Below are 15,993 nucleotides of genomic sequence, written 5' to 3' on the forward strand. Positions count from 1 at the left end.
TCGTGGATCTTACACCAGGACAACGCACCTGCCCATAACGCGCTGTCTGTGAAGCGTTATTTAGCCGCTAGAGGCACTCCAGTGCTCGAACACGCGCCGTACTCGCCTGATTTAGCACCCTGTGACTTTTTCCTGTTTCCGAAGATCAAGTCTGCCTTAAAAGGAACCCGGTTCGAGTCGATGGAAAAGGTGAAGCGAAAATCGGCGGAGCTCCTAAATGCTCTTACAAAAGAAGACTTCCAGCATTGCTTTGACCAATGGAAAAAACGAATGGAACGATGTGTGGCGAGGGGAGTGGAGTACATTGAAGGGGAGCATTCAATTGTAAAATAATTTTTAAAATAAAACTCTTTTTCATAAGCAGTCTCGTTATTTAATAGCCAGACCTTATATGTATATATGTATGTATATATGTATATTTACGTTAGCACATAAGTTAAGTTATATTTATTGTAGTGTCCCGTCTTTTAATGAGGTAGGGGTTGTGCTGACTTGTGCTAGGCTAGCACAATAGGATAGCGGCTATGTGGGGCTGCCTCCTACCCAACCTTAGCGTCAGAGTCAGACACCTGTATGCGAATAGTGCAGTTGGTGTCTTTTTATTGAGCATCACTGTGAGCCCGGAAAATAATCGTTAGCAAGTGCATTAAGCGCTTTGTGTACTTTGCGGAAACTCACTGTGCTTGAATATCTCGGACTTACCGCACTGTATCGGCGTCTCATACTCTCGGGCACTGCAAGGCCTGGGAGACGAAGCATCGAGTCCTAACTGATAGAATAGAGGAGGACTTGTCCCTCTCGACTGTTGTGAATAAGATGGTCGAGAGGGACGAATATTGAGAAGCGGTCTGCTCCTTCTGTTCAACAGTAATTCGATGGAAGAAGGAAGCCGAAAGGATTAGGCAGAGGTGCTTTCTCTCAAAGAGAGAGCGGGGGAATGGCTCCGATTCGAAAAACAAGGCGCCCCCTCGCTCAATTGAGATAGAAGGATGGAGGGATCGAATCTAAGCATTAAAGCGTTTCCTCCATATCCCTCCGCTTCTCTAGAAGTCAAGACCACTCTTCCACCCCAGGCGGGCTACAAGAGGTAGGGGCGTATTAATGCCACAATGGGGCGGCAGAATGCTAGTTGGTGATATCCAGCCACTCCCTACGATCACTGTAGTCGGCTATGATAGAGTTTTTAATGAATAGATTGTGGGCTTGGCATCCCTCTTTGGGAAGATATAAATTCGCGGAATGCCACACTACCCCTGGATTTTGCCATTTCCGGGAGTCTTATCCCCTCCCTCCCCATAATGAGAGGATTGTTTCGGGGATCATCGCTTCATATACGAGGTGTGATCAAAAAGTAAGGTGAATTTTGTTATAAAATAAAAAATCTTTATTTATTCATCCAAATCAATTTGATCCCCTTCAAAGTAATCCCCCTCCGATTCAATACACTTATGCCAACGTTTTTTCCATGCCTCGAAGCATGCCAAAAAGTCGTTTCCCGGTATAGCCTTCAAAGCGCGCAGCGATTCACGTTGAATCTCTTCAATAGATTCAAAGCGGTGTCCCCGGAGCGGTCTTTTGAGTTTGGGAAATAGCCAAAAGTCACACGGAGCTAAGTCAGGTGAATAAGGCGGTTGCGGAACGATATGAGTGGAATTTTTGGCGAAAAACTCACGAAGAATCAATGCCGTGTGAGACGGCGCATTATCGTGAGGCCCAAGTGATCCTTCAAAATTGTTTGAACTGAACCAAATGAAATGCCAACCATATCGACAAGGTCTCTAATTGTCAATCGACGATTTTCGAGCACCAATTCCTTGATTTTCTTCACGTGTTGCTCATCAATTGACGTTGATAGTCGTCCGGGGCGTTCCAAGTCATCAGTACGTTCTCTGCCTTCTTTGAAGTCTTTGTACCACTTATAAACATTTTTCTGCGACATAGTCGATTCTCCGAAGGCCCTCTGCAACATTCTGAACGTTTCCGCAGCCGAAATTTCATTCCGCAAACAAAATTTAATGGCACTTCTTTGCTCAGCAAAATCAGACATTGTAAAAATCGCCAAAATCACTTTTAGTCGTTTAGAAAACACAAGCGTAACTATATGACTAATGATGACATTGACATGAAATTTGCCACAGATGTCACTAACAGTAGTACCAACATAAAAATAAAAAAGTTTGCTCGAATCGATTAGCGCGGGAAGTTTAAATTAAAAATTCACCTTACTTTTTGATCACACCTCGTATATGGAGGGGGTTACGAAAATTTCCTCCATACTAAAAATAAAAAAGGCTAGCACACCTCAAATATGCAATTTTATAGTATTGTATTTGAATATAGTGATACGAATATGAGCGTCATTTTTATTCGGAATTGTCAAAAATTATTTTTTTAACTTGATAAGTTGTTGTCATTATTTAAAGGTATCACTTTGGCACAATATTAGCACAACCTGCATAATCATAAAAATGAAAAAAAAATCGCAAAATGGGGACTGGTCTAAAAAATCATTTTTTTAAATTTTCTAACGTATTTTTCATATTTTGACTTTAATATTCAGGCACAATGTAGCATAAACTTAGCACAATTCAGCACAATTCTCAAAATATATTAATTCAAAAGTGAGAGGCTAACTTCTTGCAGGTCAAAAAATGTTATATACACATAATTCAAATAATGGATATTTTTTGATTTGTTAAAAGTATAAAACTTGTACTTACAGATTAATACCTACATCATAATTCAAGAATTATTCATCCTTTCATGGTTACGCTTCAAAGAAACCACACGATAATTACTCTGGGTTAAAATAACTTAAATCATTTTTGAAGCCAAATCAATAATATTAATTCCATTGATTTTAAAAAATTACAGTATATAATTTTATCCTTTAAGAAAGTTTAAGGAACAATGGCATTGTAGTGAAAAATTTAATTTTAACACTAAAAAAAATCGTAAATGTTTTAATTCAGAAAAATCGTAAATGTTTAATTTTAGAAAAATAAATTTTTTTACTTAAAAAATTATAACTTTTTGAATTTATAATATTTTCAAATACAGTATTCGCCTAATTCTCTTGAAATGATTTATTCGTATTATTTGGACTCACGGTGACCATAAAGGGACATAATCTTTTTTTCACCATATTATAAGCTATATATCATATGAAAACTGACTTATTTTACTGGAATTCAATTTTCCATACAATTAGCGCAAGATCCTTTATCTCTTCAATTTTTTGTATGCACTATATATATTTCAATTAAGGTAGTCTTATAAATTCGAAGGTAAAAAAAAATGATTTTTTTGTTCATAAATCGTTAGTACAACTCTTCGAGAATATGTTCCTAAAATTAATAGCGAAATTCAAAGTCCTTCAGTATAAATTCAGCGCTTGTATATACGGGTGCATGGCGCGGAGGTATAATAAATAATAAAAAACATTTTGTTATCATACACCTGTCAACAAAATTATAGGTAAATCATAGGTAAATTATAATAAAATTTCGCATAAATTCAAACAAACGTAACTTCGCGAAAAATGATCGTATTTAAAAGTTTTTTTTTATTTTCAAAGGTAAAGTACTTTACAAGTAAGTAAAGTTTTCGATGGATTTTGAATCTATTCTTGCCCTACCTGACATTTTTTCAAAAATAAGGATGAATTTTTTTTTTAAGACGTTTGCATAGTTTGACACACACTACGGGGTGGAGTAAATTTTTAAAGTATGAACTTTTCTCTTACAAATTAAAAAAAAATTAAGCTTTGTACAATTTTTTTTTCGAGGAGATACGGTGTATCAAACTTAGCAATGCATTTTATTCAATTACCGCCACCTTTAGCATTACCCGATATGCACCATGGGAAGGTTGCTAGTTTGATTTTGCGTGTGAGAGAGGGGGGGGGGGAAGAAAGAGTGGAAGTATATTTGCTCTTTAAAATTGTATATTTCCGTCTAGTCTTCGGATGTTGTTTCCTTCGACGAAGTTAATTGTAATTTTGATGTAGGTAAGCATTGTCCTACATCACAATAAAACATCGAGATGTTACTACATCCACCAATGAGTGCGAATTTGAATCCCATTGAGCATGTATGATAGGAAAAACACTATGAAAACTAGAAGGACAGTCAACAAATCTGCAGCAACTGGAAGTAGCATTGCATCGAATATGATGAAAAATTTCTGAGGCTTTAATTAGAGCTTGCATGAGTGCACGATTATCCAAAGACGAGGCGGAAATACATAATTTTAAAGAATAAATATACGCAAGCACGCACGCAAAATCAGACCAGCAATCTTCCCTAATGCGCATTAGGTAATGCTAATGTTGGCGGTAATTGAATAATGCATAGGTAAGTTTGATACACATCTTCTCGAAAAAAATCGTATAAAGTTTAATTTTTTTAATTTGTAAGAGAAAAATCCATATTTTACGACGGTTACTATTTACGAGAAAAATTTACTCCACCCTATGGAGAGCGTCAAACTATGCAAAGGATCCCGCACGTTTCTTATGAAAAAAAGGTCAAATTACTCCGTTTTGAAATATATTGTACTTCTTGTGATTCTGAACAAATGTCTCCATTGCCACATTCACATAAAATGAACATATAAAAAGATATAGCGCTTTGAAGTCACAGAATTCGAATGCCGTCATATCTCCTTAAGATAACTTGATGCTTTCTTTTATGTGTAATATACTATACATATACAATGTTTGTTTAACATGAGTCCCCTCGCCCCTCGCATCGCGGTGCTTGTTTAATGTGAGTTCTCTCGTCTCTTACATCGGAGTGCTTGTTTAACGTGAGTCCCCTCACCTCTCACATTCGACCTTATCTATACCATTCTATTCTTGATCCTATCAATATTCATTCCTATCAATATTCATAATTCGATTTAAGACAGTTTTGCTTGGATATTTTACATTAAGCTGATGTCGTGCATAGCTTAAAAACCATATAATACTTGTTATATGAGCGCAACATCTCAAAGTTCTTGCAGTTTTACATGTGCAATAATATTTTAGAATCGGTTCATCATCCTCATTATCCAGTTAATGAGCAATCCATATTTGATATTTGATTTGATGGCGAAATCGTGAATATAATCTTATTTGTATAAAACCCGGTTCATCTCTATGTTCATCAAATTCGAAGACATCAGTTGCCTCTATATCGAGCTTATCTTAAATATAAGATAGCGCCAGCCCTATTTGATAAATATCAATACGTTAATTTTTTAAAATAATTTATATCACATCTTGGAAAATCCTGGGCGTGATTCTCATTAATTTAATTTATTCCATACAGCATTCTTCCTAAAAAGTTTCTCCTGCTCTATTCTTGCTTGCACGACGTTTGGAGTATTGACTTTTTCAATCATTCTATGAGCAAGCTCTAAAGTAGCTTCTTTCATTAATATCAGGTTTCGGTAGCAATTTATTATTGCTCCAGCTATAAAATAGAAGTCTCGTAGGTTCGGAATATGTGTCGTAGAAATGATGCCATCATGTCTCAAAACGGAATATTGTTTAATATGTCCATTTCGAGCTTCAACTACCCACCTAGATTTTGTAATCAATCGAGATTCATTAGTTGCCCTTATAGTATGTTGAGATTCATCTCTTTTGAAGACAGGTGGAATCTTACAATCAATTTCTTCTTTATTCAAAAAAAGTACATTACAATAACTTCTGTCCGCAATGATTGTCTTTTTGCCGTAATTAGGCTCTAAATCCATTAACCGCATCAAATTTACTTTTAAGAATTGCAGCATTGTTCCTGCTATTAGAAAAATAAAGTTTGTGTATATCAAGAATAAATCCATCAGGAGCAACTACAAGTTTAACTAGAAAGCTCTTTATGCATAGAGAACGATTTTCTTAAAGTTTTAAAGTTAGATGATTTTTTCATATTATTCTACTATTATATATGTTGCATCAACAATTAAAATTGCCTTTAGATCGTTCGGTTCCGGATTGTACAATGCATTAGAAAATGAAGTAATGTAGTCTCTAATGTATATCTCGAGTAATGAAATTGAGATCTATATTATTATATTGTTTGATACGAATTGTAATATTAACGATTTTCTTACAAGACTCACAGCAAGACTCATAGCCTACTAGAATATTTAAAAATTACTCTTAAGAATTCATCGGAAAGATTGTGACGCATTTTTGTTAGAAATAGTAATAAGTCTTTTTTGGAAATATGAGTGTGTTTCTAACCGTAACAGAAACGCAAAAAGTAAACATTTCTTCAAACTGTTCTTTTAATACGGAACTTATTACAGAAAACTCATCATCACTAAAAGTATTTATATTAACAGTTTAGTTATTATCATTTATTTGTTCACGAAGATCCTAAAAAAAATTACTTACCTCAGTACCGTTTAGCCTGTAAGTCGGTTGATAAATCGTAAACTCTGATATAAGATTGTCAAAAGATTCCCTTCATTATCTAATTGATGTTCACAGCATTGAGTTAATATAAATATAGTTGATATAAATATATTGAGAAATATAAATATTTGTAATAATAAAAACCTAAATCCTATATTTTAAAGATAAATGATGTACATAATTGTGCAAGTGTACAGTTACAAATCATACAAAAGTCATTCCTAATTTTCTTCAAAATATTAAGTCTTAAGCAATTTGGATCACACTCTAAATCTTCTATTGCCGCATTTTAAATGTTATCGCAGTTAATATAATAAAAACACGAGAATTAATATTTATATTATCAGTTGGAGGTTTCTTCAGGTCTTCTCGATGAGTTATGCATAATTGAATTTTCTGTTGCTGAAATATATTAATCCGTTTCATTACACGCATGACACAAGTTTGTTCACATATATAACACGGAATTCTGTTACGATAGTTCATTCTTAATTATGTATTAATATAATAATTATATATATAATAGATAAACCGGTTTGTGAAGATAAAGTATAATTCGTGCAAAATTTATACGTATTTCTACGGTGATTTACTTATTTTGTACTGTGAGTTGCGATTTACTTACAAGAAAATACGCGATTTACTAAATGTAAATAAAGCGCACAGCGGTTGTTCGCGTGCGACACGCAAATACATGCGAACGTTATGCGAATAACCAGTCACATATGAAACAAAAACAAGAACAAAGAGAGTAAGAGGACAAGATAATTGATGAATGTGTGTATGCGCGCGAAAATTCCATTCAAGAATACATGTGTATGTATATCTATTACACATAAAAGAAAGCATCAAGTTATCTTAAGGAGGTATGGCGGTACTCAAATTCTGTGACTTCAAAGCACAATATCTTTTTATTTGTTGATTTTATGTGAATGTGACACTGGAGATATTTGTTCAGAATCACAAGAAGTACAACATATTTCAAAACAATTTGACCGGGAACATTTTTTCATAAGAAACGTGCGGGATTCTTTCTTTTTATATATATAAACCACATCCTTATTTTTGAAAGAATGCCAGATAGTGATAAGGATAAATTTAAAATCTATTGAAAGCTTTGTACAGACTTTACCCTTGAAAATGAAAAAAAAAACTTTTAAATGTGATCATTTTTCGCGGAGTTACACTTATTTGAATTTATGCGAAATTTTGACATAAATGTACCTATGTGATAATTTTGACGAGTGTAGCTCTAAAGTACTTTCAAAGCTATTCAATTTTTATTCTGGAAAATTTTTTTATCTCTTATAGTTTCGATATTCGCTTTAAAAGAAAAAAAAAGATTTTTTTTAGGGAGTGTTTTACCTCTTAAACCTTGAAATAAGCACAAATAAGAAATATAGGTCTAATATCTTTTCATGCTTTACAACATATCCAAAGCTCATTAAAATCAGTGAGGATCGGTTCTGTTGTTAGTAGTACGAGAGAGGTCCAAGTAGAATGCTCAAATACTCAAATTGCTCAAAATGAATTTCATGAGGAGTTTAAAGTTTATTGTACGTCTCTAGAATAACAGATTAACCTCTGAGCACTGTAAGTACTCAAGAAATAAATTGAAAACTTTACGCGTTTTTCTCGAAATCTGTTTTTTGCATTCTTCAATTTTTTTGTGTACACGATTGGAAAAGAAGTATTTGACCAATCGACTTTTTACAGGGCTCGTTAGTTAGTTAATAATCAATCATTCTCAATGAATCTAAAAAATTAAATAAAAATGAACATTAACAATTTTTTTTGCATAAAGAAGCGGCTGAAGAATCTAATGAAGATCATAACTTTTTCTTCAAAGTCGCGCAAAATTTTAATTTATATATTTTTAAATATTTTTCAGGTTTATTTAAGATGAAAAGCTATAGCAATTACAAATATTTCTTAATTTTTTTGTTTCTAATAAAAATTAGTCGCTAGGATGTATATAAAATCATAACGTCGTAGCAAGGCGCAAAACTAAATGTTTTTATTATTTATAATACTAATTTTTTACACATAAAAATTTATGCGTACTTTACAATAGTTATATTAAAACATGCAAAAAGTTCCAAAACGATAAATATTAGTTATTCTTTTGAAAAAATTCATGAAAAATTACAATTATTTTTTGGTTTCTTAATGTATGAGACTTCCTTAAATATTTGTAATATTTTGTGAAAAAAAAATCTAAGCAATAACAAGATATGTTTCGCATTGCACAAGCTCGCTCACAAGCTACGTTAATCTTGTGTATTGGCATTTCGGCATAAATCAAATTAACGGACACACTAATACACTTGCGTAAAATCTGGTTACACCGGATTGCCGGGAAAAATCTCGCTCCTAACGGATGGCGCAACGGATCCGTGACTTTCGCTTACCGCGGGTTGGTGATGATCTCTCTGCAGCTCAGACGCGAAACTTTTCAATGGAAAGAAGTAATAGTTGTACATCGGTTTAACCGGTAGCTGCGGATGACCGGTCTCGGACGGCGTGTTGCCGTTGCCGTTGCCGCCTGCGGCATTGAAAGCATGCATCAACGACGCTACGCTGATCGCTGACCCTTTTTCCAAAGCCTTTTTGTATAACGCGGCCAATTCCGCTCGTGTGAACGCTAGCGGCTCCGGTTGTTTCATCTTCGAGTGACTAGTCATAGCGGTGGAGTCGCGTATCTGGAAAATTTGCAAACATCAGTCGCCTGCCTGACATTCAGATTAAAGAAGAAATTGGACAAATTAACATTTTAATCAATTAAAATAAATAGTCAGAGATAGAAGAAATAATTATGAATAATTATTATTTTCAGATTACTAGAAAGGAACAATTAAAGTTAAAAAAAACATTGAAATTAAAGAAATCTGCTTTTAAAAAATAGAAATAAATGTTAAGGAATATTAAGTTAGAGAAAAAGTCTTTTTACAAATTGGAAAGATATTTTTAGCAACCCACTTATTTTATTTAAAAAAATTAGCAATTACACTTGATAGAGCAACGTTTCAGCTTTACAAATCTGTATTTTTTAATTGCGATACGATGATTTTTAACGGAATTACGAGCAATAAAGTCAGAATGTTCCTTTTTACTTAATTTGTAAGTAACTCAGGAACAAAAAATCGCAGGAACATAAAAAAAAAATGATTTTGTGGGAAAAGCTTCAAGCTTTTACGATAGATAGTCGAAAAATTGCTCAAATTTTTTTTGGGCACGCTACAGATCTATAAAGTGAAAAACAAATTTTTCATTTTTTTTCAGCTTGTAGTTTTCTATATGTGAAAATTACAAAATTTACATAAATTAAAAAATACAGTAACCATTCGAAAGCAGAGATTTCAAGCTTTAAAATCTTTTTATTAATTTAAATTTTGATTATTTTTAAAAAAGATATTAATGGGAAAATGTCTTTTTACCTATTTGTAAAGGAACTTTTTCCCTAACCCGATAAAAATATAGCAAAGAATTATCGAGCTTCTGAATTACCAAAGATTAATAACAAAATTTAAAAATAGTTTAAAAATGATGAAATTGATATTTTAAAAAGTTAAAAATAAAAAAAAAATGGAAAAAGATAGAAAAGATAATTATAAATAATGTTCAAGTTTTCAGATTACTAATAACAACAATTTAGAGAAAAAAATTGAATTTACAGAAATCGATTTTTTAAGTATTATAATAATTTAAAAAAAATAGTAAAATGGCAAAGGATTATCAAATTTTTAGGTTACCAAAAATTAATAATTAAACAAAGAGTGAGATTAGAAAAGATGATAATTTGAAAAATAATAATAATAAATATAAAGGATAAAAAAAGAAATGCGAAGAAACAATTATCACGTTTTCAATCTATCAAAGATTTAAAGTGGATTTACAAGATAAATCTCTATGAAAATTTCTTCTAATTTATTCTTTTCATTTCTTTGTAAATTAGATTCTAAATTAGATTAGATGTTTAAGATAGATTTACGTACTGCGTAATGCTGTATAATGCTGCCCGCGGGTTCGACAGTCACATCCGCAATCGCCTTTTGCATGCCTTGATGGACATTGTTGATACTGACCTTGCGATGCCTGTTGTAATCATGATAGCCCTGCTGATAGCCTAGGTTCATCGACGACAATCGATCGTACATCGTTAGACTATTAGAAGGCACATTTAATTCCTGGAGCTCAATCATCGCCTTCTGAAGATATTCACCGCTCGATTCAGCGACGCAAGATCGTGCGTTGATAATGATCAGTGAAATTAATACAGCGAGCCGCGTTGCTCGCGATCTCCGTAAATTCATGCCGAATTGCTTTTATGGAGTCTTTTCATCTATCGAAAAAAGCCATCTAATTTAATAATTTGTTAATACGTTGTGTTTGTTATTCCTTTTACATTTCTTTTACTTTATTTTATTTTATTATATTTCTTACATATATACTTACAATAAAGCATTTAAAATGTATAAATTTATATTATATGTATATGTATCTTATAACGGAAGACCTGATTTTTATCGAATTCGATGAAATTTGATAAGATTAATAAATTTATGTAAATATAGTGTAGATGACCTTATTTAGAAGATTAATCGTTTCTAAAATATTCTATTTGAAAAAATTTATGTTAATATCGAAAGTCAAATATCTTCAATCTCTCGAAGTATATTATTGCCTCTTTTCCGCGATGCTGATTGGTTCTCTTTATGCATTTATGCTTCGAGAATGACGGTCATTGCATTGATAACTGTTTATGTCGTGCACGAAATAAGCGCATGAATTTTGCCAAAAAGAAGATTACAATACTGGAGTTACAGTGAAGTATAATAATGTCAAATGCTAAATAGTGTGCGCGTAGCGCACGCTTGTTTTGTACTAGTTAAAGAAAAAAATCTAAAAATAGCTGAAATTAGTCCAGAGCCAATACCTAAAAATTTAATATGTCAAACAAATTAAAAAATAAATATATATGTATGTATGACAGTTTATATATAGTATATCTGATCATACAAAAAAAAAACAAAAATATAATATTTATTTTTAGTTCTTTTTAAATATTGTACATCTTAAAATGCATTATTTGAATTATTTATAGCAATAATATCATGCAATTTTACTTGTATTTCCTGTATCGTTGTAAAAGTTATTTTTCTCTTTTGTATATTTTAAGAAACAGTGTTCTTTACGTTGATTTAAGATTAATTGTGGCCATTTTTAGACTTTTTTCTTTAATATTGCAAACGACTTAACTATCTGTCCTAAATAGGAGTATCATTATATTCGGAAGAATTTAGTCTATATAATTCTGTCAATTAAGTTTCGTCGAAATTGGCGCAAATATCAGTTTACAGTCTTCTCTTGTTAGTATTTAACACTTTTCTAAAAAACAATAAATTGTTTCAAATATTTTATTTAATAAAACTGCTGTAAATCCTTTCGTGTGTTTGGTGCGACATATATGAGGCATTTCATGTCAAATTGAACACCTTTGAAAGATCGTCATTTTTAATTTTTTTTTTAATTTGCTGACATATTCTACAAATAAAAATATGACATATGTGTATTGCGAATAAAATTTGAGATTTTTTTGATAAAGTAAATAACTTTATCAAAGTGCTTATAAGTTCCAGAAATTCATGTAAAAACGTCACTCATGCGAACATTTAAATTATTATATCGTCGAAATCATTAATTGTACATAATGCAAGAGACTAATTTTAAAGATCTTACATTGTTTTATGGGTAGGTTATTTTTAATTTATCAGAAAACAAATCGTTTTTCATTTATTTACAATTTTTAACATTTTTCATTCATCGATTTACCAATTATCGATTCACCAATTAAAAAATTTTGTAAAAATATCATTATATTATCATTTTAATTATGAAATAATCCTGAAAATCACAAAATGGAACTCGAATGGAAAATGATTAAAAATAACCCGTACATAGAAAATTTAAGATCTTTAAATTTTGTCTCTTGCATTTTTTGTACGACTAATGGTTTCGATGATATAATAATTTGAATTCGCATGAGCGACGTTGTTCATGAATTTCTGCAACTTACAAGCGTAAATAACTTCATAAAAAAAATCTTAAACTTTCTTTGCGAAACACGTGTTTCATATTTTTATCTGTAGAATATGTCAGCAAATTAAAAAAAAAAAATTAAAAATGACGATATTTTAGAGGTGCTCGATTTGACGTAAAATGCCTCATATGTATGTCATGATTCTTTAAAAAATATCTTTCACAAAAATAAAAATAGTTACTTCTTTCTGAACTTATTTTAAAGATAAAACATAGGACTCTTTACAAAAAAATCAATATATTCACATATAAGTTTTGAGGTCGTTAATGTCGAATTTGCAGTAAAAAATCCAACATTTAAAATAATGGATCTCACTTGGCAGATTAAATTTTATTAGATTTGAGTGAAACTCAAGACACTAATTACGAATTTAAAGTCAAAATTTTTGAATTCAAGATATCAGATCTAATGCAGGTGAGAAAATCTAAATAATAAAGCTGAATCAGATCTGTTTACATTTCATGGGAATTTCTTGAAGCATGGGACAGAGGATGCGGGAAATAAAATTTCATTTAAATTGAAGAAAATTTTACATTTTAGTCTGCCATTGGATCTGCCATTTTAAATTTTAAAATTTTGATTACAGATTCATAATCAGCGACCTTCAAAACCTTTATTAAGTAAGATGTTAATTAAATGCTAATTATTCTTAGAAAAAAAATCAGGCTAAAAGAGTTAAAACACTTTTTTTCTTAACTCTTTTCAAATTTTAGACAAAAATATTAAATATACATATATGGGTATATCTGTAAATTAATGTTTTTATGAATAATTTTAATAGAATAATTAAAAATTAATTGATAATTAATAATTAATTATTTAATTTTGATGATGAAAAAATATTGTGTATTTACACATAGTAAGAAGATTTCTTACGTGTTTATTATATAATGTTCTAATCTCCGCGATATCGATATCGTCGTAATATATTTTCACTTCCGGAAGTCACTTGTGCTTTACAAATTACATATGTACGAGGGTCGTTTGAAAAGTCCGTGCAAAGTCAGAGACATGACACTACTGGCGCGTATCAAGGTTAGATTTAGTTAGTAGCATTTCTTGGAGGAACACACACCAAGTTACAGCCAGATCGGTCTATTTGTTTGTGTTTGGCATTCATTTGAATCGAGGAAGTCGAGTGATTTTCACGATAACGCACCAGCTCACTTTAGGGCCATTTCTTCATATTGGGGAACAAATAGTAGTCCGAGGAAGCCAAGTCTGGAGAGTAGGGGGGATGTGAGATGAGTTGGAACCCTAATTCCATTAATTTTGCGACCACAACTGCTGAGGTGTGAGCTCGATTCAAATGAATGCCAAACACAAACAAATAGACCGATCTGGCTGTAACTTGGTGTGTGTTCCTCCAAGAAATGCTACTAACTAAATCTAACCTTGATACGCGCCAGTAGTGTCATGTCTCTGACTTTGCACGGACTTTTCAAACGACCCTCGTATATATATTTCACAAATTATAAAAATAAGAGATATTTATCAACATTAAGTATCTTTTTCGATTTCTGAACGATGCAGAGATTAAAGAAATGTGGATGTAATGCAGGAAATCGGATGATCGTACGAGTTACTGCATTACGTGATAAATGACAAAAGTGTTACATCATTTTGAAATTAACACCGCTTTTAATTAAGATGAGATAATATTCAAAGTCATGCATGCAAGAGGATCAGGTTTCTCCTGCGAGAGAAAGAAAAATAGGAAAAGTGAATATAAGCACATCATCAACGTAATCAATTTACAATTTATTTACACGAAAGGAAGAGATTTTCTGTTGCGGGCCGCTTCGGCGGATATATATGCAATCATCAACGATAATCAAAGGATCAAATAAATTAACCTGTGCATCACTCTTGAAATTGCACTCACGGATGCCTCGCGGCGGACGTACGTCGCAGTCGGAAAACTTGTGCGTATTCGATCGAGGTGAATCGTCGCACTCGTTCGCGAAGATACTATCGCGAACGCACTGAATTAACTTCCTTCACCGGTACATATCCCCTTCCCTTATGTACATATTTGAATCCTCGAGCATAGATACTGAACTACTAAACACTTCCGGCTATTGAATATACAATTTGGTCAGAATAAATGAATAAAATCAATCTAGTATAATAAAAAATAATTAGTTCCAAAAATTATAAAATTAAAAATCAAAATTGAAACTATACGTTTTTATTAACCTTGAATCGAATTTTATACAATAGTCGGTCTTTAAAATTCGATTAGATAGAGAAGATCGAGGCTAATAAGTAAACTTTTTAGTTTTAAATTTTGAAAAAACTTAAAAGCTCATCCAAAAAACAAATTTTGTATCAGTTACTACATACATTTGACTACCTAATATTTTAATATTAAGCATTCGAATTAGATGATTGCGTCGTTCACAACGGTTACAAAACAATCGTAAATAAACTACAAAATATCATGAAATACGTAAAAAAAAAAATAATCGTGGAGCAGTCATTATTTTATTTTGCTTTAAACATTTAAATTTCGTTACTATACATGTAGAAAAGAAATTATACTTTTGATTTTGAAAAAATAAAAAATAATTTTGGAAAAAAGGAAAATAATTATTTTTTAATTGTTGATAATCCAGCAAATTATAACGTGTAATTTAGATGTAGATGTAATATTACACGAGCATCAGGAACGTTATATGTAATATTATTTGTAACAATAAACATAGCATGTACTAGTACAGCTTTATATCAGTAATATATCATTTTCTAACATATTTCTATTCCTATTATTCTTCACAAATATATAATAATATATTACTGTAATGTAATATAAATGTCTTTTTTATATATTTCTATATGTATGTACAAAGTAAGTACAAGTAATATAAATTGATGCTATGGATAGTAAAAAGTGAAAAAAAAACATCGTGTCTATATACCATATAACATTCAATTTTGAACTGATTATGAGTATCTGCAGGGCTACGTTCGGATCAGGGAGACATTATTACAGCTATTTGTGTTATTCTGTCTATATTGTTTATTAGATGTTAAACAAGAATAAAATGACTAACAAAAAATACTAATAGCATCTTTTAGACATCCCTGCATGATTAATAGTTGAATAAATTCAACGTATCTGTAGTATTAAGAGTATGATTTAGTTTTGTATATTTTTCCCCAAGAACTGATTTATTTAAACAATATCATGTAAACATTTAATAACTGTTGTACCATCAACATTTAATTCTCTAGCAAGTTCTGAAGTGGATTGTGCTGGATTTTCGTCCAATAATGCTTGCAAATCTGCATTTTTTAATTTTTATCGTAAAATCACCATATTTGAATCGACAAAACCAATATTCACATATCTTAATTGATAGAGCAATATTATCATAAATTTCTATCAAAATCCTATGACCTTTAACCACCATTTCTTCTGATTAAAAAACAAAAGCAATGTTCTTTAGGAAGCTCCATTTTTTAAATGGTACAAACATAA

General features: G+C 31.5%; 1 protein-coding gene across 3 annotated transcripts in view; it reads right to left on the minus strand.

Moving 5' to 3' along the window:
• The window catches only part of LOC108746577, a 61,970-nt gene extending 47,507 nt beyond the window's left edge, over positions 1-14,463 (minus strand). The window contains exons 1-3 of one of the 3 annotated variants that reach the window (XM_018483434.1): positions 14,395-14,463; positions 10,405-10,751; positions 8,821-9,111 (exon numbers count right to left, since the gene is read on the minus strand). In XM_018483434.1, coding sequence (XP_018338936.1) covers positions 8,821-9,111; positions 10,405-10,722 — 609 coding nt within the window. In that variant the 5' untranslated portion in view covers positions 10,723-10,751; positions 14,395-14,463. Of the gene's footprint in view, positions 1-8,820; positions 9,112-10,404; positions 10,752-13,385; positions 13,443-14,278; positions 14,349-14,394 lie in introns of those variants that run through there. The other 2 variants (XM_018483435.1, XM_018483436.1) reach the window with 2 other exon arrangements.
• Positions 14,464-15,993: the final 1,530 nt, after the last annotated feature.

The sequence above is a fragment of the Trachymyrmex septentrionalis genome, unplaced genomic scaffold, assembly GCF_001594115.1.
Source record: "Trachymyrmex septentrionalis isolate Tsep2-gDNA-1 unplaced genomic scaffold, Tsep1.0 scaffold179, whole genome shotgun sequence".
Classification (NCBI taxonomy): domain Eukaryota; kingdom Metazoa; phylum Arthropoda; class Insecta; order Hymenoptera; family Formicidae; genus Trachymyrmex; species Trachymyrmex septentrionalis.